At 37.8% G+C, this 25,785-nt stretch overlaps 1 protein-coding gene across 1 annotated transcript in view; it reads left to right on the forward strand.

The window, feature by feature from the left end:
• LOC112051057 (obscurin) overlaps positions 1-25,785 on the forward strand; it is a 169,919-nt gene that overhangs the window by 86,909 nt on the left and 57,225 nt on the right. The window contains exon 3 of the mRNA XM_024089519.2: positions 17,872-18,063. Within this exon, the coding sequence (XP_023945287.2) occupies positions 17,872-18,063 (192 nt within the window). The remainder of the gene's footprint in view (positions 1-17,871; positions 18,064-25,785) is intronic.

Consider the following 25,785-nt stretch of genomic DNA (forward strand, 5'->3'; position numbering starts at 1 on the left):
GCAGGCGGCTTAGTATCGTGATGTTTGGAAGTCCCTACAAAAGGCCTATGTCCTGCAGTGGACGTCCATCGGCTGAGATGATGATGATGATGATGAAGATTGTGTTAAAAAACTGGGTCAAAATAAATGAAGCCTCCACCACAGTAGGTATCATATATTCTTAAATGTTCAACAAAGAGTAATGCGCGGTATAGAGCAGGTAATTGTTTGTTTGCGGCGCGCTTTGAGTGGAGTTTACGAGTGAGTGGAAGCAGTGCAGGTGTTTGTTAAGCTGGCGTAATTACTGCTTTATTTATCTCTTTATAGCCATTCCAAGACTTCCATACACCAGGCTATAAGGAATTGTTGCCCGATTTCTTACGCCGATCACAAAAGATCACGTTTACTGCCTAGAAGATGTGAAATAGACAAAGGAGATGGTCTAACATTATATGGAGCCCAGGATCAGTCATTGTACCGTGGCGGAAATAAAAGATATTTTTTTTAACTATATTTGACTAAACAAATCTACTAACTTACTTAAATTCTTTCGAAATAATATTCATTATCTCCCAAGAAATGCAACATTAATATGGGTAATAATGGCGGATTGATGACATTTTCAATGCAGTAATCGATTTGACATCTTGCCATCTTGATATATAAATTTTAATGAAATCCTTGTATTTTTAAATTGTAATGATACGGGGTACAAGAGTGGACCTGAAATGGACCATCTCCTTTTAACCAATAGCAGCGGAACTGGAAATATAGCTATCTCATTGCTTATGCTTTGGAACGAACGAAATGGGATTATACTTCTATTATTGGTTGATATTTCGTCTGCTTTTCTTCACAAAATATGTCGTTGGTCGCCTTTTTATGCTACATACAGTTTGCAGCGCAAATATTGAAATATAGTTAGGGGTATATATTTCTATATTTTGTTTCCTGTCCTCATTCCTTAAAATATATCATGTGTGGCCTGCGTCACTTAACCCGGATGTAAATTTCAACCACGGTCACATGAGAATCGGGACTGATTACAACCTGCAAAACACCATAACGTCCTTCTTAAATTCAAACGAAAATCTTTTTTTAGTACTACCCAGAGACATATAGACAGAGAACCAAAATTAATCGTCATCAACCCATATTCGGCTCACTGCTGAGCTCGAGTCTCCTTTCAGGATGAGAGGGGTAAGGCCAATAGTCCACCACGCTGGCCCAATGCGGATTGGCAGTCTTCATACACACAGAGAATTAAGATAATTCTCTGGTATGCAGGTTTCCTCACGATCTTTTCCTTCACCGATTGAGACACGTGACATTTAATTTCTTAAAATGCACACAACTGAAAAGTTGAAGGTGCATGCCCCGGACCGGATTGGAACCCACACCCTCCGGAATCGGTGGCAGAGGTCATATCCACTGGGCTATCACGAAAATTAATACATCTAGAGAAAGCTTCCCAAAATCTAAGCTCATAAATACTGTGTAGAACGAATGTGACTGTAAGTTTCATCATCAGCATATCAGTCGGACGTCCACTGCAGTACATAAGCCTTTTAACCTTTTTACCGCCTGCACACCCTGCCCTGCGTCTAATGTCGTCAATACACGCACGCTCCACTTTCCACTAAAGTTAATATGCAAAATTAGAAATTTTGCTCAAAATCACACCGAGATTTAGATACCACAACAGATAGTTTATAAAGAGTCATTATGATCCAAAACATAACGAAACTGGAGCAAAGAAAACCCGAGTCGTGAATAAAAAACACTCTTGAAGAAGTTTGAACAACTTCCAAGATACCAACACACAGGGCGTCTTTAAATTTTTAAGTATACTCCAACAAGTAATAAGCAGCTCTGAGTGTATACTTGACTTGTTTTTCTTTCCGGTTATTGCTAAAAGTAAACTTTGTGGACCAAGATTTTCTTCAGAAAACCTTCATTCTATATAATTAGTGAAGTTTTATATTATAATTCCTGCATAGACCACAGACGTATTAAAATAAGTTCAGACACCGTATCCTGAACTAAAAAATATAATTTAAAAACTATGACCCGACTACGTAAAAAGGGGTCTAAAAAGAACGAAACAAGAAAATATTTCAAATCGAAATCGAAATAGAGAAATTCATATGTACAAAAATGGTTATGGTAGAGTCGTAATCGCACCTGTTTTATATGCTTGTCATCATCATCATCAACCCATATTCGGCTCACTACTGAGCTCGAGTTTCCTCTAAGAGTGAGAGGGGTTAAGATAGCCCACCACGCTGGCCCAATGCGGATTGGCAGACATCACACACACATAGAATTAAGAAAATTCTTTGGTATGCAGGTTTCCTCACGATGTTTTCCTTCACCGTATGAGACAAGTGATAATTCGATGGAGCCGGCTGCACATTCACACGAAAAAAGATGACGTCATGCTTTGTTTCCTCGCTCTTGGGTTGCCAACTTTTTTACTAGAAATAAAGTATATTCTGGTCTATGAAGATTATTAAACAGTATTTTAGAAAAACGAACATTTTCTTTTGAAAAATGCAACCATTCCATCAGTATTTTCTTATGACGTTGTCATGTTCACTATCGTCAGTAAACCGATTTTACAAACAACCGATTTTTTTTATGAAATTAAATATCACGTGTCTCAAAAAGTGAAGGAAAAATTGGGCCGGCGTGGACTGTTAGCCTAACCCCTCTCATTTCATCCCATCAAGGAGAAGACTCGTGCTCAACAGTGAGCCGAATATCGGTTGCTAATGATGTTAATGAAGTTTTACATTATAAGAGTAAAGAAAGAAAATAATTTTGAGTTTTACTCATATTAACATTATTATAAGCATTAAAACTCGAAATTATTTTCCTTAAAATTTTTTGAAGTCTTTACTCTTTTAAATTACATAAAAGCCTTCCCTCGTAGCGTATTTTTACTCGTTATATTATACTTTATGCTAATTACAGGCGCTGTTACCCTGGTATGAAATTTTCCCGTACAAAATGTTATATCCAATGTATTAAACTGTTAACTTAATTACTAGTGTTTTATATTCCGTTGTTCCAGAGTTAATTGTTCTACTGAGAGTGTATAAATTCTGGTTTCGAGACTATTTAAATTCAAAAGTCATTGTTAGCTTATTTTAATGGCCCACTATTGGGCCAGTCCACCCTCCCTGTAGGAAGAGTGATATGGAGCTTAGAATCACCATGCTGCTCCAATGCGAGTTGGTGGGTTTAGGGTTCATGTAAAATTCATTAACGACCACTATTACGACACAATTCTGTAACCTTACTCCGGTTTTGTACTGTAAATTTCTTTGAAAAAGAAATTATAGTAAGGGAGCCGAAGAGGGGATTTTTGCAGTTACTTGAGCACTTTACAGTTACTTGAACATATGATACTATACCTTGCCGGTTATGAGCTCTTACGTGCGTTTAGGCAACCAAAAATATAAAAATCTTCAAAAATACTCACCCAGTATGTCAGATAAGGATAAAGTGGATTCGTTGATAGCTAAAAGGTGTGCATTTCAAAATTTTAACCATTTCACCGTAACGCAATGGAATGGGAGGGTTCCAAAGTTACATAGTAAAACCCTTATACTTCAGTATCCGAGCCACAAGCGCGGGTAATTTTTTACTTATTTTGAAAGAAATAATCTCAAAAATAATCGCTAATATTTTCTAAGTAATCAAAGTTGCCGTTAAAGTCTGCAGTTTTTTTTCTGAAAGCGAAAAGTATATTCATTTATATTTCCATCTAATCTACCAAATCTAATCGATCTCTATGACGCTTTAATAACTGCAAATGTAGAATCCCGGGCTCCGCTACTATTACAATTCCTTTACTTTACATGAAGAATTAGAAAAATCAATAGTCTGAGACTTGGGATTTGAGACTACAAAGTTGGTAGGCTAATCAATAGACTAACAAAGTAGTCAAAAATTATAAAAACATAGCATTATTATATGAAAAAAACTATGTATTAGAAAATTATCACACACAGCGTGTTCTAATGAAAGTTGTCAAGCCCCAACCGCAAAACGTTCTACATAACCCAGTTTCATGTACATAGTACAACATAGTACAATATAGTACAATATAAATCACACACCACAATGAAAATGAACTTTAAAGCTGCCAGGAATACACGGTGAATTTATGTGCCAAACTGTCTCGTACAATGTGAATTTTACATGTTTGAAATACTGATGTCTGGTTATAAGTTAAAACTGTTTTATGTCGTTCAACAAATCTTTGTGTATCATTCGTTTTTTGACTTTATGGCTGCGATATATGTTTGAGAACGAAACAGCATCTAGTCAAGTGGCACGTCAATTTTCTTTATTAAGGTGGGTACAGATTGGTGCAATGCAACATGCAATGCAAGAATTTGACGTCCACATTGCTGCAATGTATCACGAATGCTCGTGGTTTGGACGCCTCGCGCGCACGAACTGCGCCTGGGTCGCGCTCGATCCGAGCGTTACAACTCGTGCGCGGTTTGTTCCGAGATTTGTCGGTTTTTGGTACGAACACAAAGAAGCGCGCAGTGTGCGCAGGACAGAGCCGACTGATTCGTAGTCAATACGCGTACCGCGCGCGCCACATGTCCAAGGCAGCAGGGAACATGCAATGTAAGGCAGAATATTACATTACATGTTGCTTTGCACCAATCTGTACCCACCTTTACATTTTTAATTTTCGAAGCGTTTGCGTTTGTAGAAAATCGCCGTGACACATGAAAAAGACCCTGCCGCTGTAGCCAAGTGGCAAGTCGATTTTCTTTCTACAATCCCAAACGCTTCGAAAATTAAAAATGTATGGGAATGACAGATCTTGATCACGTGACCTATCGATAGCAAATTTCATTCCTAACATTTTTGTACTTTTCGAAGCGTTTGCAATCGTTGGGATGGCACGTAATGAGGTACTTCATTTTGGACGGCTAACCAGGTTGGTTAGGCTTCGCTAGCGAAATTTTCATCCTTACAATAAACAAACACCCCTACAGCTCATAGATACTAACAAATAACGTGGCTTACCTACTATTGGTAAAAGGATTTTCAAACTCGGTTCAGTAGGATACAGATATGAGGCTCATTTGCAAACTTGGGTGTGATTCCGCTACTCGTCGATGGAATATTCACCTCTATAGTCTGGCAAGTTCGTTGATGACATTCCCATGATATGCGGGCGACGGGGGGAAGGACTGCCCGGGTGTGTCATCGTGCATGCGGGGAAGTTAGGTGCATCAGTCGTGGATTTTCATTCATCGCTAACCAGTCCGCGCGGACCATCGAGCGATGCCAAATACCAAGCTATAGCAAGTTTGAACTACTTTGGGATGTCAAAAATAAAACGTCACTAAGAACGAAGTTGCCATGGAAATGAGCGATGTCACTTTACAGAATGCAAAGGCTTTACCTCTTTATGACATTACATAAGATATAATTCTGTAGATATATAAATAAATAGACTTGCGGACAGTTCATAACGAAAATTATGCAGTACTTACCCGGTATGCTCCCTGACTGCACGTTGCACTGCGGTCTCCATTATATTTTAATTACATTTTCACATTACACTGCTACGTAGGGTGACCACCCCGTCAGTAGTTAATATAACACAACATGCGCTTACTGTATTTAGTCGGATATGTGCTCAGACCAATTATAGAAGGACCTGTATCGCACTCATAGTCACGAACACAATTGTCTGTCATTTTCTAAGGAAAACGAGCTTAGATTTGGTATATATCTTATACTAAACTAGAAGTTTTTGCCCGTTTTTTACACAATTCAATTACCCAAAAAGGTATTATTACGGAGCTCTTTAACCGACGAACACGATTACAACTATTTAACATCGATTCTGTAGAGACAGTTTTTATAATCGCATTAGATCGTTGATCATATACTTTGACAGAAAAGTAACGTCTAGCGAGGCAGGTCCTATACAATAATTGGTCTGAGGATATGTGTGACGTTGCCAAGTTTTCGCGGAATACAACGGAATTTATTATTAAAGGCTTTGCGGTAGTTTATAATATACTCGCAGACGCCGTGCGAATTCACCCGCGTGGTTTCCGTTCCGGCACCTTTAGCCAAGTAGCACGTCGCTTCTCTTTCTATGATCGCTAACGCTTCGAAAACTAGAAAGATGTATGGGAATGACATTTGTTATCGACAGGTCACGTGATCAAGATCTGTCATTCCCATACATTTTTCTAGTTTTCGAAGCGTTACCGATCGTAGAAAGAGAATCGACGTGCCACTTGACTAGGGGGCTGTAATTCGAGGACAAAATATAGTACTATCCTTTTTTAAATGGTCTTAAACTTATTCAATATCGTTATAATTACCTATCATATTTTTTTTAAACGTGATTACATGAAAAATTAAATTTTTAAATAGTTATGTTTTTGACAATACGAATCAAAACGCCTGTCGGCCATGATGGTCTATATTTCAACTGTTTCATGACGTCACTATAACAAATCCCTTACAAACTGAGCGTTTGACAAAAATATTAGTTAACATTTTTTTTAATTTCAGTTTTTTTTTAATTCAGTGTATTTTTAATTACAAGAAACCCTTAACTTTAATTTATTAATATCGATATATTTCGGACCTTTATTCCATGTACTTCGTGAAATGTTTAATATAAACAATAATTGTTTATATTAAAGTTAAGAGTCAACTACCCTATTGGCTTTCTATTGGTAAAAGAATTTAATTAATCGGTTCTCTAGATCCAAAGAATCCCTACAACTTTACAAACTTTACTCCGAAATCCCACGAGAACGGGAACTACGCAGATGAAACCGTGGGACATCGGGTACTTTATAATAATCGTAAAAATATGAAATGTAATGGGTTTTAAAAAGGGGATGAAAGTTTTCACGTAGATAAAACAAAAGTGGATGTAATATGTATACCTACTTCTCACTTTAATTGGATATAATTTTTAATTCCATTATATTCAGTGGATATCCAATTAATCCGTCTCGGCTCGCTCTGTTCTTCTTGTACTAATTTAGTTAACATTTATATAAAGTTGAAATTGCACGCGAAATTGTGAAACTTAGTGAAACTTTTCATCCCCTGAGTTACGATAATTTGATAAGTGTATTTATTAAATCAAAGTTTTTTGTGATCTTCAGTTTGCATTTAAACTAGAAATATTGTAAAGCTTTAAACTAGAGGCGTGCATAGACAATTTGTACTCGGTAAGATATTTTTACCTCATATATACCTTTTACAAAATCTATAATATCTATACTTATAATAAAACTGTAACAAGTCAAATTCTGTACATTGAACATTTTTTGAAAATTTTAGTTACAGGGCATATAATCGATATTGAAGCCTAAATTTATTTTTTGTTTGTTATTCTGACCGTATATTTAATGTTGACCGGGTATCACGCTGAAACTATTGAATGAATTTAAATGAAACTTGGCGAGATTTGAGCCCTACTACTACTATTATATATATCCTACATGAAACGAACTACATGTATCTACGATTTGAGACCCTATTCGATGCATGTAGTTCGTTTCATGTAGGATGGTGCGGGTGACAGTTCGTTTCACTCATGAAAGTTTGCCGCGATTCACGATAATAGTACCTACGTATAATGAAAGTCATACAGACGATTGTCATCGTTCCCATGCTATCTAAAAACACTTTAAACGGCTAAATGATTCTTTTAATTGCGAAAATTAAATCAGAATGGGCTGAAATAGGGGTTGAAAGTTTGTATGGAAAGTCCTTAATTTTTCCAAGTTACGAAAATTGCGGTTGTCATTGATTTTATATAATTAATAATTATATGAGGTGGCTAAGAGAGCAAAGTTAGTGAATAGGGAAATAGCTGGATTTCATCCGGGAATGTTTACCTTCGCTACATAGGTAGGTTTTGTTTTAGCGAATATCAGCCAGTTTCGCATATTTACATTTTTTTTGCGAACTTGGCGGTCTCTCTGCCGTGTGTAAAATAACTGCATTGTTAAACGTACTCTGTATTTCGAATATTCGTAGTGTAAAGCGAATTTTCCGAAGAGATTGGTCCATTTTCACGTACTGTGTATTTTTGTGTGTACCACTTTACATTCTCGTCGGGCCGTAAATCCTAATGGACTATGCGAGAGTGGAGTGATTAAGGTTGGTATTTTTTTCGTTACATAAACAATGATTTTTTATACAATAGATAGGGCACTAGAGCATCAAACCTGGAGCGGACAAATGTGCATCATCATCATCATAATCATCATCATCATCATCATCATTCAGCCGATGGACGTTCACTGCAGAACATAGGCCTTTTGTAGGGACTTCCAAACATCACGATACTAAGCCACCTACATTCAGCGAATCCCTGCGACTCGCTTGATGTCGTCAGTCCACCTGGTGAGAGGTCGACCAACACTGCGCTTAATAGTGCGGGGTCGCCATTCCAGCTCTTTGGGACCCCAACGTCCATCGGCAATGTGCATAATTGTCTTAAATTCATTTACGGCCGTTTACAATACCCAAGATTACGGATAGATAGCTATCCTCGATTATCAGTAACAGTCAAACTATATTTACATGGTCAAACTATCTGTTAGTTGGTTATTGAAAAGCAGATAAGAACGGAAAGATAGATTTTCTTAACTTTAGTATGCGAAATGGCGGATAGATAGGTTATTGAAAACGGCTGGTAGTCGCTTATTAAACATCGAAAGTTATTTCTGGTTTAAATTCTTTATTTTTCTCATAATAATTACATTAAATTCACTTATATGAGTATTATAGGACTCAAAAGTGATTACAAATATAAGAAAACTAATGTTGAACAAAGGTTATGTTTCACAACACTTGTCAGGACAACTTAATTAACAAATCAAACTGTAACCAAAATAAGAGCCTAGAATGGCAGAGAATGACCTTGAGTGGAGTCACGTACTTGTGAACGATGTGTGTAGGATTAAAGGATCCTTTGACTGATATCAAACACTCCCCTTTTCCACTCAAGTCACCCTCCCCACCTATCTCAAGTAACACATAAAGAATTACACAACAAGAGATGTGGACGGCTCGAACGCCACGAGCACACTGAAGCCGTCTGTACCGCAAGTCACACGGCGATAACATGAGAAATACAATTAACTCACTAAGGTAATTATTCACGTCTGCACAGACTAATTACTGACTTAAATTTTACATAAAATCAAAATAAATAATTGCTAAATAGCGGGTAGTTTTAAAATTACATGTTTTTTACGTAGAATACACGACTAGTTTTAATAAAACAAAGATTAGAGCTTACTGAATGCGACATTTGTTACAATGACATTATTTAAACACACAATACATAAATATTGTCTACAATGTTGAGTTGTGTGTTTATGAAGTGTAAAAATTATTTATCGTACGATTTTGTAAGCACGTAACATATTTATAGTAATAAAATATCATATCATTGTACTTATAGCATTATTTTATGTTGGTTAATTGGTTTTCTTGTGGAATCAGACGTTTAATTTAACTTACAAGTTACGAGTAAATAAAAATGCTTTCTACTCTCCGGTATGATTGTGTTTGTTTTGCTCGATTTGATTTCTAGGTTTGCTCAATTTAGTAATATATAATTTCTGAAATGGCTCGACTTTCAAAGACGTGTTTCCATTCATATCCTATTACAAGTCCTAGAAAATCAGCCTGGATTGAATTCAAACTCCAATTAATACGTTTATTCAGTTAAAACCTGAAATGTTATTTTGAATCGATGTTTATTGTAACAAGTTAGCTAGCTTCCATATAATATTGGATCATCACTTACCATCCGGTGAGATTGTAGTCTTGTAAAAAAAAAAAAAACTTAAGCTCTACAATTACTTGTCATCACGTGAGACTACAAAAATAGTATTAAATAATAAAATCACGCGTAAATAATGTTTATTACGTAAATATTGACTCCAAAAAAAATCCATAAAAAAGTATTTCTTTTCATACAATGCCAGCATAAAATATCGCGTGATTCCATACAATAATTTATACACACAACAAGTTAAAAGCAATCACTGTGGGAAGTACCTACGAAACCTCATATTAAGGGCCCGCCTCAATTCATATAATATACGATTTTAGTTGGAAACTATTTTATTTTTATTTATTTTAACACAATAATATGACGTTTGTTTTATACAGTATTAAATCTACAAATAAAATTATGGAGTTTGTCAGGGCTTTCCCCATTGTATAAAAACTTAAATTTGTTAGCTGTTAGGTTCGGTACTATAAGTAAATAAGGCAGGCTAATAAGGAATTTAAAACGTGGTGGCTTTGGTATTTGTTTAAACGTATTTTTCCGCCATATTTGGAAAATCATATTCTCAAACACCAGCGTTTCTCTTTTGAATTCTTTGAATTCTATAAGTGAATGTGCCAACTACAGATTACTAAACTGTTTAGGTGGGCTACATCCAAAGACAAAAATAATAAATTTAATCAACCTTTTAAGTTTCCAAACACGTGGAAATTTTAGAAACTTTTGGAAATTTTAGAGTCGCGCATATTGCGCGATTCTCACCTTCAATTATCATCATCTATTCTAGAGTTAATTTTAGCGATTTTTTCGTAGCAATATTATCTCTTTCTTGACATCACAAAAAAGGTATAAAATTTTACATTTTCAAGTCCAAAGGTAGGCCCTTAAAGAATAATAAACGAGAAAGCACGCTTAATTTTATTCAACTACAGGTACGGCTTTTTGACTTCCAAATTACACGAATCAGGTAAATTATGTGTTGGGTAAGTGTTAGGTCACTAATTACGGTTTATTTTAACCTGATTTTGCCCGGTGTTAAGATAAAGTTTGCATTAACATAAATCTAGAAAGCTATGTGCAATTTTGAAACGTCGTTAGGTATATTACGTTTAAAATCGGTATTTTTCACAATTTTCCAAAAAAATGTATCATCATCATCATCATCATCATATCAGCCAATGGACGTCCACTGCAGGACATAGGCCTTTTGTAAGGACTTCCAAACATCACGATACTGAGCCACCTGCATCCAGCGAATCCCTGCGACTCGCTTGATGTCGTCAGTCCACCTGGTGGGGGGTCGGCCAACACTGCGCTTACTAGTGCGGGGTCGCCATTCCAGCACTTTGTGACCCCAACGTCCATCGGCTCTTCGAACTATGTGCCCCGCCCATTGCCACTTCAGCTTCGCAACTCGTTGAGCTATGTCGGTGACTTTGGTTCTTCTGCGGATCTCCTCATTTCTGATTCGATCACGCAAAGATACTCCTAACATAGCTCGTTCCATCGCCCGCTGTGTGACTCTGAGCCTTCTTATGAGGCCCATAGTTAGCGACTTGGTCGCTAACTAAAAAAATGTATACTAATATATAAAGCTGAAGAGTTTGTTTGTTTGAACGCGCTTAACTCAGGAACTACTGGTTCGATTTGAAATATTTTTTCAGTGTTAGATAGAGGAAGATTATCGAGGAAGGCTATAGGCTATATATTATCCCCGTTTTCCTACGGGAACGGGAACCACGCGGGTAAAACCGCGTGACATCAGCTAGTAAGTAAATACTTTCATTATTATTCATTTTGTATACAACTTTTTTATGCCACTTTTTTATTTTTATTTAGGTTTTAAATACCGTAGGCTCGGAGAGCCACACTATAGCTTGGCAACCTCGTTCGTAACACTCCCGATGCGGGAGCGGGCCGGGGGGCGTGTAGCGATGAACGAAAAACCCACGACTAACGCATCTCACTTCACACATATCCGCGCAGTCTTTCCCCTCGTCGCCCGCATATCATCAACGAACTTGCCAGACTATAAGGGAAGACTGGCGTCAGAGGCTTGCCACTACTCCCAAATATATACCACCAAATATATACCACTACCACTCTGTCAAGAGTATAACGAGAAAGAAGAAGAAGGTTTTAAATGGATATGTTTATTAGAATCCTCGTAATGTCATCGTGAGTGATGTTTACAATTTTAGTTTCGGCTCAGGGTTTTGAATTTTTGATGAAATAACTACTAATGGTAAACCATTTGGTAATGTAACGCGTTACGGGCTACGGCGCCACTCTGCCTAGCTTCCCTTTGTTCCGTGTTTGAGACACGTGATATTTAATTCTTAAAATGCACACAACTGAAAAGTTGGAGGTGTATGCTCCCCTCCGGAATCGGAGGCAGAGGTCATATCCACTGGGCTATCACGGCTCAAGTAGATTAAGTTATGTTTATTAAAATTATATTAAACTAGCGGACGCCCGCGACTTCTTCCGCGTGAAATTTAGTTTTTCAGAAATCCCTCGAGAACCACGGATTTTCCGGGATAAAAAGTAGTCTATGTGTTAATCCAGGCTATAATATATCTTAACACCAAATTTCAGCTAATTCGGTTCAGTAGTTGAGGCGTGAAAGAGTAACAAACATCCAAACATACACCCAAACATTCGCGTTTATAATATTAGTAGGATGGGTGTAGTTTTAACACGTATTTCTACTACCACAAATAACTCTGCTACTAAATCTCTGCAAAAGTAAATTCAAACAGGTATTTCTCTGAATAAAATATATCAACGCAAAGTATTACCTACATCCTACAACATAATACTCTCTTTTTGGCATTCGCGGCAGCGCAGTCTACTTAAGGATTCTTTGTGTTGGAAAATGCAAAATTATTTTGCCACGTTCTGAATTTTATAACCACCTACCGGCTTTAGCTATTTACTGATACTGCAGCTGGTCGGACAGGTTTGATTTATCTTTTGTTATATAAATAACAACAAGTTAAGGTCCGCTTATATCTACAGACACAGTGCGTCACAGACAAGTAGCGTGGCAGACACCCACAGACACGTTATGGAATTTCTTGATTCGGTCGCCGCGCTCAAAGTTCGCGATAAAAGCAATACCGTAGCTTAAAATCTCTGTAGTGTGACAGATACATAATCATCGTTCAAGTTTGTTTATTTCAAGTAGGCTTAGTTTTATATTTTTAGCAACTTTGAGCCACAGCAATATACCGTAATGTTATCGCCGTTTAGTGTTGGAAATAGTAGTCTGTGACGGATATGACGTCGCACGATCTCGTGTTGGGTGTTGGTTTCAGTGTGCTCGTGGCGTTCGAATAGTCCACATCTATTGTTGTGTAATTCTTTATGGGTTACTTGGAATAGGCGGGGAGAGTGACTTGAGTGGAAAAGGGGAGTGTTTGATATCAGTAAAAGGCGCCTTTAACCCTACACACATCGTTCGCAAGTACGTGACTTCACTCAAGGTCATTCTCTGCCATTCTAGGGTCTTATTTTGGTTACAGTTTGATTTGTTAATTAAGTTGTCCTGACAAGTGTTGTGAATCATAACCTTTGTTCTACATTAGTTTTCTTATATTTGCTATCACCTTTGAGTCCACTAAAAGTAAGACATTTGTATACTTCAGTAAAAGTGTATAAATAAAACAATTACGCAAATAAACAAGCTTAGCTGCAGTAGCCACCTGTACTGTCTATTTTTTCACTTGTAACTATGTATGTAAGAAAATCTTCTTTAGGGTAAAAATTTTGCACACGCTCTGAGTTCTTTCTGATTACAATAAATGTCTACATAAGAAACGTCATTAGAAATCCAACATGGCGGCGTCCCCAAGATGGCAGACTGGCTGTTTGAAATCCGCCCCCATGATATGGATATCAAATGAAAGGACTGACAGGAATACTGAAAAAATACTCACGTGACTTAAATCCAATATTTGTAATTTTTAGTGCATGTTAAAAGCGTATTCCTCTGCGAAGCCGTGATAGCCCAGTGGATATGACCTCTGCCTCCAATTCCGGTGGGTGTCCAATTCGGGTGTGGGTTCCGGTCCGGGGCATGCTCCTCCAACTTTTCAGTTGTGTGCATTTTTAGAAATTAAATATCACGTGTCTCAATCGGTGAAGGAAAACATCGTGAGGAAACCTGCATACCAGAGAATTATCTTAATTCTCTGCGTGTGTGAAGTCTGCCAATCCGCATTGGGCCAGCGTGGTGGACTATTCCCCTCTCATTCTGAGAGGAGACTCGAGCTCAGCAGTGAGCCGAATATGGGTTGATGACGTTAAAAGCGTGTTTTTTAGTTTTTTTAAACTATTTAAAGTAATTTATTTATGCAGCGTTTTGCCGTTAGTGTCTCTATATGAGCACCCCACTGAAGTTTACAATACCAAAAAAAGCTGTGGAATTGTCATCAGTGTTCCAACTTTTTTCGCATTCGATAAAAACCTCAACACATTTTTACTTCTTAACCACGTGAAGCCGGGGTCGGTCGGGTCTTCATAAATGTGCAATGTACGCCATTCCCAGGATAATACTAATATGCCCCAGTTATGTGAAACGCTGTAGTTGCTTATTACTTATTACAAACTGCAGCAAGCGTTGTGCTTGGTTTCCATTCTGTAACTTGCATTAGTCTACTGCACTGTTAATTATAAGTTACCAAATTGTCCAGCCGCTGGATACGCAGTAAGACTCTGCATTGAGCTTAACAGAATTTAAGTAATTAAAAGTGACATATTTCATCGTTATCATCTTATTTTAATGGGTATTCGATTACTACTACTAGAAAGAAAGAAAGAAGAAAACAAAAATTATTCAGATTTAAAAGTTACAGACAAGTAAATTACCTTAAAGACAGCATGTCTGTTTGTAACCTCTAAAAAGAAAGGGTGTAGATCTCAGCATATGCCGTGCACTACGTACAGGTATAATTCACGGCTCTGTTTCTTACTACTTTACTACTGTTAATAACCAGCTGTTTCTTTCCTGTTGCTTATTTTAATAGTTATACAACTAAACAGCCACAATGTTCTACAAATTGCGTGATACATTGTCTAGTTCTGACGCTCAGAAATTTTCATGACTTGTTATCCCAGTTAGCGACCAAAATCAAGAATTTGCGTAAATAAAAAAGTTGAACGTCTCATCGAGATGAAGCTACTCACGGAAAATTAACTTGATGGTAATCACTTGTAAGTTAAAATTAAATATAGAATAAACTTATTAATTCAAAGATACTCGTCAATCTGAGAGTTGAAACGATGTGTTTAACATCAGGCGAGAACTCAGTTAAGAGTTAACTTGTCAATGATTATATGAAGGTACTAGTAGACGCCGCGCGGTTTCACCTGCGTGGTTCCCGTTCCCTTAAAAACACGGGGATAAAATAAAGCTTATAGCATTCCTCGATAAATGGGCTATCTAACACTGAAAGAATTTTTCAAATCGAACCAGTAGTTCCTGAGATTAGCGCGTTCAATCAAACAAACAAACAAACTCTTCAGCTTTATAATATTAGTATAGACAGTTCCAAGATTAATATAAAATCTTTGCCCCAATTAGTTTTTTGCATTGCCTACTAGCGCTTTAAAGTCAAAAATGGGTTACAAAACTCAAGGTGGCACATTTTACGTCGGTATAGATTCTTGCCTCTCATTCACAAGACCAATCTGCAGAATGGATGCTTTGAAACAGTGCCAAAGACTGCTGATTAAGATGCAAAAATATAGCAAGAAAGTGCCAAAAGTTTGAGACACATAAATTTTGAAACGTACGCAGAGTTTTGCTTAAAAAGAAATCATAGATTTTGGTTCTTCTTGTATATTCCTTTACTTATAGCTTAATTAACGGACGTCCGATTTCATCCACATAGTTCCTGTTCCCGTGTGTTCTAGAAACTCTATTATAATTGGCTACCTTATTTACCTATAGTAGGAGGGAGACTGATTTCGTGGTTAGCTGGTTCAGCTACGGATAATGAGGTCCAGGGCTCGAATCCCGGGTCAGGCAAACAAAAAAAGTTATTGTGATTTTTCGTACAAGAAAAATCTTAATATTAGCTTGGAGTTGGGAAGTCGGCGGTGTTAGTACTTCCCCTTGCTTCGGAAAGCACGTAAAGCCATCAGTCCTGCGCCTGATCTTTCACCAGTCGTGTCGTGAAGGAATAGAGAGTGCACCTGTGCTTGCGCATACACTTGTGCATGCGCAAGCACAGCTATAATATTACCTGCGTACATGGTTAATCTCAAACTGATTGGCCGCCGTGGCCTAAATAAATGACAATTCGGTCGGAAGCTTGCAATTATTATGGTAAGAGTAGTCCTTATTAGGTACTTGTAAATGGTGTTTATTCTATAATATAGTTTTTCTTTAATATTTAGATGTTAGCCCTTGACTATAATCTCACCTGATGGTAAGTGATGATGCAATCTAAGATGGAAGCGGGCTAACTTGTTAGCAGGAGGATGAAAATCCATCCTTTCGGCTGTTTTCTACATGACATCGTACTAGAACGCTAAATCCCTTGGCGGTACATCTTGGTCGGTAGGGTAGTAACTAATTCCGGGTCAAAAGTGCTTGTAAACTGAGCCTACTTGAAATAAATGATTTTTGATTTGATTTGATTTGGGTGAGGCCTCCCACCAGCCAGACCTGAACCAATTAAGAAAACCTCAATCGGCCCAACCTGGAATCGAACACAGGACCTCCGTCTTGGTTACCACCGCGCCGCAGAGGCGATCACAGTACATATTAATATTTATATTTTTGAGTGTTAGCGTACAAAATGGCGCAACAGAAATGAAATTATTTAATGCCTTCAACTCCAGTTCTCACTCTATTTAACTTCGGAATTACCAGCGCGCTGAAGTTGGAAACTCTTTCACATAAATAGTGAAACGTCTGAATATAAAAGACATACAATTCCGTTTAAATATTTAAGTGGAGAAGCTTCTGGGTAAACTTTTATTTTGAGGCTCGTTCCCGTGAATGGATGTCAAGGGACAAAAGAAATTAGGTTACGTCCGTGGAATATTTTAGTCTGCAAAATGTTTTGCGTACACTTTATTGTATGTTTATGAAACTATTTCTTACAGTTTGTTACTGAAATTAGTTCTCGTTCCTGTGGGAATACGAGGATTAAACTTGCCTATGTTACTCATAAAAGACGTAGCTTGTTAGGTAGGAGAATATATTAGCACTCCATGAATTCACCGTGCAGGTGCTGGATCCATCGCATGGTAGAGAGAATAACTCCGAGCAGAGTCCAGGACTTGTGACTACTGGATGTAGGGTTAAGGAATTCCTTGACGATCGATCAACACTCCCCTTTTCTGCTCGTGTTGTTTGCTCTGCCTAGCCAAATTTGGTAAGATCCTATTAGAGGAGGTTTGGATACTCGTTCTTATATAGAACTAGCTTTAGATATTTTGTCTTATACTAAATTAGAAGTTATTCACCGTTTTTTACACCATTCAACTACACAAAAAGGTGTTTTTGCGGAGCTATTTACACAATTACAACTAAGAAACATCGATTCTATATAGACAGGTTTTATAATCGTTGATCATATACTTTGACAGAATAACGTCTAGCGAGGCAGGTCCATTAGTAATTAGTCTGAGGTTCCGGTCATTATCATTAACATCTGACAGTGTTCGTTAAATAGTTTAGTAGAGTACCTAGCAGCAGCCTGGAGTCTAAATAACCTGATTACTAGCGGCTTACCTTTTAAAAATCCATACATTCTCGTACTTAATCATAATTATTGTTTAATTTATAAGCTCGAAACAAGTATATTTAATATTACCAAAGCATTTCTACAATATTTACAATAAACTGCGCGCATGACTACAAACACGTCATTGGGTTACATATTACAAAATTTCAGCATTCGCTACTGGTACCTAGTAGAATTAGATCATTGTCATCCTAACCCCGCCATTGGTGCAGATTGGTGGGTCTAAGCTCCATATCATCCTATAATTAGGCAGGCCTGGCAGTTAAAGCCAACTAATAATGATAAAACGTTTGTTTACAGAAGAGAAACCAAAAGAACCATCAGAGGAGGACAAGTCGGAGGAGCAAGCGGCGACGAAGATCCAGGCGGTGTTCCGAGGACACAAGACCAGGCAATCCATTAGCATGAAGGCGGTCAGCAAGCCAACGGCGACGCAGGAACCGGAGCCTTCGAAGGCCGAACTGGAGGCCGAGTTCAGGGCCGACGACAAAGGTACGTAATTACGTATGTAACTACAGTCCGACGCAATCTTTGTGAGTCGAAAATTATCTGTGGCCGCTACGAGCAGGTTGGTACTTAAAGTATGCTCGCACGCGGCGTTAAGCCTTGCCGCTGCGCCCCTACGTTACTATTGATACCTAAAATCTTGTATTGCGCAGCAACGCACGATAATCCATGGTTTTCCTAGATTTGCGAAAACTGATGATTTTAATGATATGAATGTTTGTTACTCTTTCACGCCTCGACTACTTAACCGAATTAGCTGAAATTTGGTATTGAGATATATTATAGGATGGATTAACAAATAGGCTACTTTTTATCGCGGATGAAGTCGCGGGCGTCCGCTAGTATTCTATAATCTATTGGTCAAAACCGCACGAAAACCCGTCCAGTAAGTAGTATTTCAGTTTATCACGAACAGACAGACAGATACGGTGGAAGACTTTGTTTTATAGTAAAACATGAAAAATGAAATGTTTCTCACTAAAGTAATCTATACAATGGCTTTCTTTGAAATGGAACGGAATGGAAAAACCTTTCAGCTTCAAACGTCTCAACTTCGTATAGCATTGTTTTGTAAGGACTCTTCAATACTTCTGCGACCCTGGTACTGGTTAAAGGACTCTTCATAATTCTGAAAGCCTGTTTGTAAGTGGATTTAAGTAGAAGCCTGGCCCTTAGCTTTTCAATTATCAAAAGGAAAATGAAATAATGATTAACATGTTAAAAATTACTTCAAAGGCATGTTGAATTTTGAATAAAATAAGATTTGAATTTTGATTAAGGTTTAATTGATTATTTTAAACCATTTTTTAAGCAATCTCATATCTATATGTATAAAACCAAGGCGAGTTAGTCACTTTGGCAGGTGGGAGGCTTCGGCCGTGGCTAGTTACCACCCTACCAGCAAAGACGTACCGCCAAGCGATTTAGCGTTCCGGCAGATGCCGTGTGGAAACCGCAAGGAGGATGGATTTTCATCCTTCTCCTAACAAGTTAGCCCGCTTCCATCTTAGATTGCATCTTCACTTACCATCAGGTGAGATTGTAGTCAAGGGCTAACTTGTAAAAAATAAAAAAAAAACATAATTTAAGACTATTATGCCTGCTCACGTTTGTCCAAGTATAAAACGTAGTTTTTTGAAATTACCTACGAGATATCATGAGAAATATGAGAAATCATTTCTATGGTCGACAGTCACTTACCAATCATAGCAGTAGCCCAACAAATGACCCCTTAACGACCGGTCGTCATCGTGGCGGCAAATCCGACCACAGCCAAAACCGTAGGTACGCGTCCACATTGGCATCGTAAATATCGTAAGCATCGGACACATCGCATTATATGGATCGTAGTATTGTTTGTATAGAAAGCCATACAAGCGCGTCCTCTGATCCGCATCGTACAGATCGTACGAATCTACCCTTTGGCAATGCCAACGTCGATCCTCCTAGAGGCAACTTTTATATATACTATACGAGTTCCTCGTGCTACTAAAATTCGGCTATCCGATTGCTGGTAGTTGCGTTGGCAGATTGCAAACGCGTCCAACGTTGTAAAAAAAATCGTTTTATATGATGCATCTGTACTTACTTGTACGATGCAAAAAAGTGGTCGCTTACATTTAGCGACCACGGCCAAAGACTATTTGTGGTCATTGTGGTCGCGCAGTACGCAAGATCCCAAAGGGCATCGAAATAAAAGCTTGTAACATTCGGCAATCCGATAACTGGTAGTTGTGTTGGTAGATTGCAAACTGTGGGCGCGTTGTTAAAAAAAATCGTTTTATATGACGCATCTGATACTTACTTGTACGATACCAAAATGTGGTCGCTTACCTTTAGCGACCACGGCCAAAGACTATTTGTGGTCATAGTGGCCGCGCAGTACGTAAGATCTCAGAGTACATGAAAATAAAAGCTCGTAAAAATACAGACTCCGTTAGTCCATATTTTATTTACTAACTTTAACTAAGTTAGCAAATAAGAAGTACCCACTTTGCTGATTGTAAATGCAGTACCCAACTGTTTATTTATTAAAGTCGTTTCGGCAAGTCGGCTCCTTTGAATATTAAAGGCTCTGGGACTGACACAAGGTACTTCACTGACCTACTACTGTTTCTCTTATCTCTCCTATTTCTCCAACATTTTTCTTTGAAGAGCATTATTGTGCAAGGAACAGTAATATCTAGTTTATGAAATAAAAGTAACTTTGCAATATAAAGCTTATTTCCTTTGTTATAAGATTCAAAATGGAAAGTTGGTTTCAAACAGTAGATACAGTGATGTTGTTTCCAACGTCTACTGGGTATCTGAGGCTTAAAGTATAAGTAATAATAACATTTGTATGACGGAGAGATTTATTTTTGCGGTAGAGAGGTTATTGGATACATTTTTCTATTCAAGTAGCGGTGGCAAGTGTCTCTGACGGAAATTTAGAGAATATTCGTCTACGTTTTGAAAAATCCATTTAAATCTTTATATATTAACATGATCGTCTGATGATTTATACATTTCTAAAATTCAAGCGGATTTTGTTATGTATAATATTATACTTCAAGGCACTTACTTAACATTTTTTATTTGTAAGGCAATACATAAGTACTAATTCCATTTTCTTTTCATTTAGTTTTAAGGTTAGTCGAAATGCTTTGTTCTATAATTTTTGACTATATTTCATATGATTTCTGAAAGTTATTTGTAGAAAATTATATTCAATAATTAAACATTTAAAGTTTTATCATTAGTCAGTGGTTTAAATTTATTTTTCTGAAACTGCAGTTCCAATGCATGTAACATAATTATTTTCACATTCTGCTTAACTATTTTTTTAAAGTAGATATCAGTTTTTGACGGCCTCCGTGGCGCAGTGGTATGCGCGGTGGATTTGGTCCTGGGTTCGATCCCCGGCTGGGCAGATTGAAATTTTCTTAATTTGTCCAGGTCTGGCTGGTGGGAGGCTTCGGCCGTGGCTAGTTACCACCCTACCGGCAAAGACGTACCGCCAAGCGATTTAGCGTTCCGGTACGATACCGTGTAGAAACCGAAAGGGGTGAGGATTTTCATCCTCCTCCTAACAAGTTAGCCCGCTTCCATCTTAGACTGCATCATCACTTACCATCAGGTGAGATTGTAGTCAAGAGCTAACTTGTAAAGAATAAAAAAAAGTATAGTTAGCAATAGACTTACACCGTAAAAGTGCTTGTAAACTAAACCTACTTACTTGAAATTAATGAATTTGAATTTATCCTATCTGCAACAATCAAAACGTTTGAATATCTACGGTGGACACGTAGCCCCCCTGTCGCCGAAAAAGAGTTATTGGCTTCCTTTTGGCAAGAGATCAAAAAGGTGTCCCGAGAGGCTGGGTAATGGTCCAGACATCGATTCTAAATGTCTATTCGCACATTAAACTGCTGTTAGGGATATTGTACCATTGTTTCATGTAATATTCTTAGAATATTGAAAGAATAATAATATGTAGAACTACTGCAGTGTTAGTAGACCCCCACCAGGTGGACTGACGATATCAAGCGAGTTGCAGGGATGCGCTGGATGCAGGCGGCTCAGTATCGTGATGTTTGGAAGTCCCTACAAAAGGCCTATGTCCTGCAGTGGACGTCCATCGGCTGATATGAGGATGATGATGATGTAGAACTACCTATACTATACATGCCCACGTGGAATGGTGACAAGAATACTTGCTGCATTTCCGCACTAGACAGCCAGGCTGATCCATTGCGCAACAAATGAGTCAGCCCTTCTGTCACCAGTCGAGGCAACTTGCCGCGGTGAAATAATAATTAACGATCATCATTAATAGCCGATGGACATAGACCTCTTGTAAAGACGACAAAGTCTTGAGCTGCTACCATCCAGTAGCTCCCTGCAACCCGCTTGATTTCTTCAGTCCAGCTAGTCAACTGCGTTTTCCGGTGCGGGGTCGCCATTCAAGCACCATGGGAACCCAATGTCCATTGGCTCTTCGAACTATATGCGACTCGCTGAGCTATATCAGTGACGTTGGTTCTTTTGCGGATCTCCTCATTTTTGAGTCGATCACGCAGAGAAACCTCTCTCTGAACCTTTTTATGAGGCCTATAGTTAGCAACCAAGTCTCGGATCCGTAAGTCATCACTGGCAACACTCATTGTTCGAAGAATTAACGACAATATCTTGTAATTAATTAATAAAAACTGGATTTTTTTACTAATGGCTTTAGTTAGGACGTCAGTGGTGTTTCTAACTTGTAGCGTAGAGCAACAAACAACTGATAATTTTGTTATAAAGTCAAAGACCGCCAACCCGAAGTGAAGCTGATTAGTGAATTGCAGCTCCAAATCCCCTAAACTTTACGGATAGAAGCCTAGCCCTGGCCATAAATGAATTTTCTTAAGAATAAAACATAACATACTCGTAGCTATAGGCCCCGGCTCATACGTCATTGGGAACCAAAATTATAGCTTGGCAACTTCGTTCGTAACACTCCTGATGTTGCGCGCGCGCCGGGGTGTGTAGCGATGAATGAAAAACCCACGATTGATGCACATCACATCCCCGCACGCACGATTTCACACCCGCGCAGTCTTTCCCCTTGTCGCCCGCATAACATGGGAGTGTTATGAACGAACTTGCCAGACTATACAGTTGTCTGCGCAGGTACAATTATAAAGAAAAGTGTTAAACGCGCGTACTGTGGTTGCCCCGTACACGATTGTCATTTCGTCAATGTTTTGTCATGCTAACACCGAATAATGTGTTACTATGCATAGTTCAACTTACAGGCCGCTTAGCTAGCTGATTTGTAGAATAACCCGTAACTCTATATCTATACTAAGTATTATAAAGCTGAAGAGTTTGTTTGTTTGATTGAACACGCTAATACTCTGGAAATACCGGTCCGATTTAAAAAATTCTTTCAGTGTTAGATAGCCTATTTATCGAGGAAGGCTATAGGTTATATATTATCCCTGTATTCCTACGGGAACGGGAACCACGCGGGTGAAACCGCGTGGCGTCAGCTAGTATTATGATAAAGGATAACGCAAGCAGCGGAGGGTTAACACGATTGGGACGTGTTTGTTGTAAGAAAAAGCTTTCCAATTGGATAAGCTCGTAATACTTGAAGGTTATTACAGTGTACAGGGGAAAAACATTTACGGTAAAGACAAAGGATATTATTAAGGCCTTCATGTAGTAAAACATGATCCAATTTTTATTGTTTTATATCTGCGCTAATAAAACAAAGAGTATTATAATTCGAAATCATCATTATAAGGTTAAAGTAGTTTCGCTACTCCCATTTTATAATTTACTTATTATAAAACCTCAAAGCTATTTATTTTGACAGGTCGTTTGATAATGTTCATTACCTACCACACGGGTAATTTTTTTTAAAAAGTTAGACCTTGACTACAATCTCATCTGATGATAAGTAATGATGCAGTCTAAGATGGAAGCGGGCTAACTTGTTAGGAGGAGGATGAAAATCCACACCCCTTTCGGCTTCTACACGGCATCGTACCGGAACGCTAAATCGCGTGGCGGTACGTCTTTGCCGGTAATCCGTGCTATAATGATTTTTTTTATATAATCACACTTCACACTAATATTATAAAGGCGAAAGTTTGTGTGTAAGTGTGTAAGTATGTTTGTTCCTCTTTTACGTTGCGGCTACTGAAGCAATTTGCCTGAAATTTGGAATGGAAATAGATTAACACATAGACTACTTTTCATCCCGGAAAACCCCATAGTTCCCGCGGGATTTGTGAAAAACTGAATTTCACGCGGACGAAGTCGCGGGCGTCCGCTAGTTTTTTAAATAGTTCTATGGCATTAGCTACTAAAATTTCTTATAAGAGACAAAATTTAGGAGGCAACGTCCAACATCAGTTATATATTCTTTACTAAGTAATTATTTTATTTCATTAATCATGGTTGTAGAAAAAGTAGTGTATGCCACTGCACCTAATTAGCCATTGTAGCACTCGTGCTGTCTATTGTGCATCGGCTTTGCCTCATTGCACAAAAATGACTTGTGCTACTATTTTTCTTACATGACAGTGGCATAAATACACCAAGTTCTTAAATCTTACTTTACTATTTCCTTAAGTATCTTAGAAAAAGAAAAGCTCAAAATACATTACGTACTTCATAACCCGACTCAGAACACGAACATAAGACTTAGTTATCCAAAACCACATAATCTAACCGCTCGACCAACGAGGTATTTGTTATAGTTGACTCAAAAGATAAAAGCTATCTACTATAGAGCAAAAAATGTAAGCGATATTCGATGGAAGTGGCTAAAAAATCGGAAATCCTTTGAACTGTTCAGAGATCCGGCAGAATTACCTTTGATTCTCGCGTCGGCGGCCATTTTGTTCATTGATCCCTTTTATAGAAGACCAAAATAGAGTCGCTGTTCCGTAGTTCGTTTCAAATGTAGCTTTCTGATAGAATTTACTCGACGAAGTGACGCCAGAGTCCGTCAAAACTAAATTATTTATACGTAAGACTGCCATGTTGGTCTGATCGATCCTTTTTTATAGAAGACCAAATATAGAATGACAGTTCCGATGTTGGTTTTAAGCCCCCATTCGCACGAGAGTTTTTTAACGTCCGTTAAAAAAACGTTAAAATACGTTGAATGTTAAAGAATACTTTGTCTCGAATATTAAATCTGAATGGGATGAAACAGGGGTTGAAAGTTCGTATGGGGAATCCAGAATCCTTCATTCTTCAAATTACATTTATAAAAATTGGTATGTGTAAGTACTACCAAAAAATACTTAAAAAATAATTAATTTTTTTTCTAAATTCCACCCCCAAATGGTTAATTGATTGAAGTTTTTTATTTATAAATCGTTCATGTTTTGAGTTACAGCTTTGTAAAATGATTAGTGGACTATTTATTATAAACACATGCTAAAATATAGATTAAATGTAGTAAAATAGGGATTGAAAATTTACATCATTTTCCACGCGAACGATGTCGCAGGCGTCCGCTAGTATTGTCTAAAATTTTTTAAACTTTCTAAACGTTTTTTTACACAAAAACGTAAGCTTTTATCCATAGCTGAAGAGTTTGTTTCTTTGATTGAACGCGCTAATCTCAGGAACTACTGGTCTGATTTGAAAAATTGTTATAGCGTTAGATAGCCCATTTATCGAGGAAGGCTATAAGCTATGTATTATTCCCGTATTCCTACGAGAACGAAAACCACGCAGGTAGAACCGCGCGGTGTCAGCTAGCTCAATATAATGTTGAATGTTATTCATAGAAGTATTCACAACCACATGAGATAGTTATGATTCTATAGACAACAAACTTCACGTTTAACAATAGCAAAGGTTCTCTCAACCTACATTCATTCCACAATTCAGTTATTTGGAAATACAAAAGCCTCCAACGCTGTCTCGAGCGTTCTATTTTCGGAGGTCGACGTTCTCAATAAAACGGGTGGATTGAATTCCGAAAAGTCGTAAATTATGAAGGTTCTCGTTAAAAGTTTGACGTTTTGGATCTAAGGAACAGGTTAGAAGGGAAAGTGACGGGGTAAGTGTATTTTCTCGGCTTCTTGCAAGTTCGGAAATAGGTTCGTTTAAAAAGAAAACGTGGGTCTTTTATGTTTACACACGTATTGTAATTTTTTTTTCTCTGTTGTAAAGTACCAATTTGGTACTTAATAAAATTATGATCTAGCCTACTTA

Source organism: Bicyclus anynana, chromosome 18 (genome assembly GCF_947172395.1).
Source record: "Bicyclus anynana chromosome 18, ilBicAnyn1.1, whole genome shotgun sequence".
Classification (NCBI taxonomy): Eukaryota; Metazoa; Arthropoda; class Insecta; order Lepidoptera; family Nymphalidae; genus Bicyclus; species Bicyclus anynana.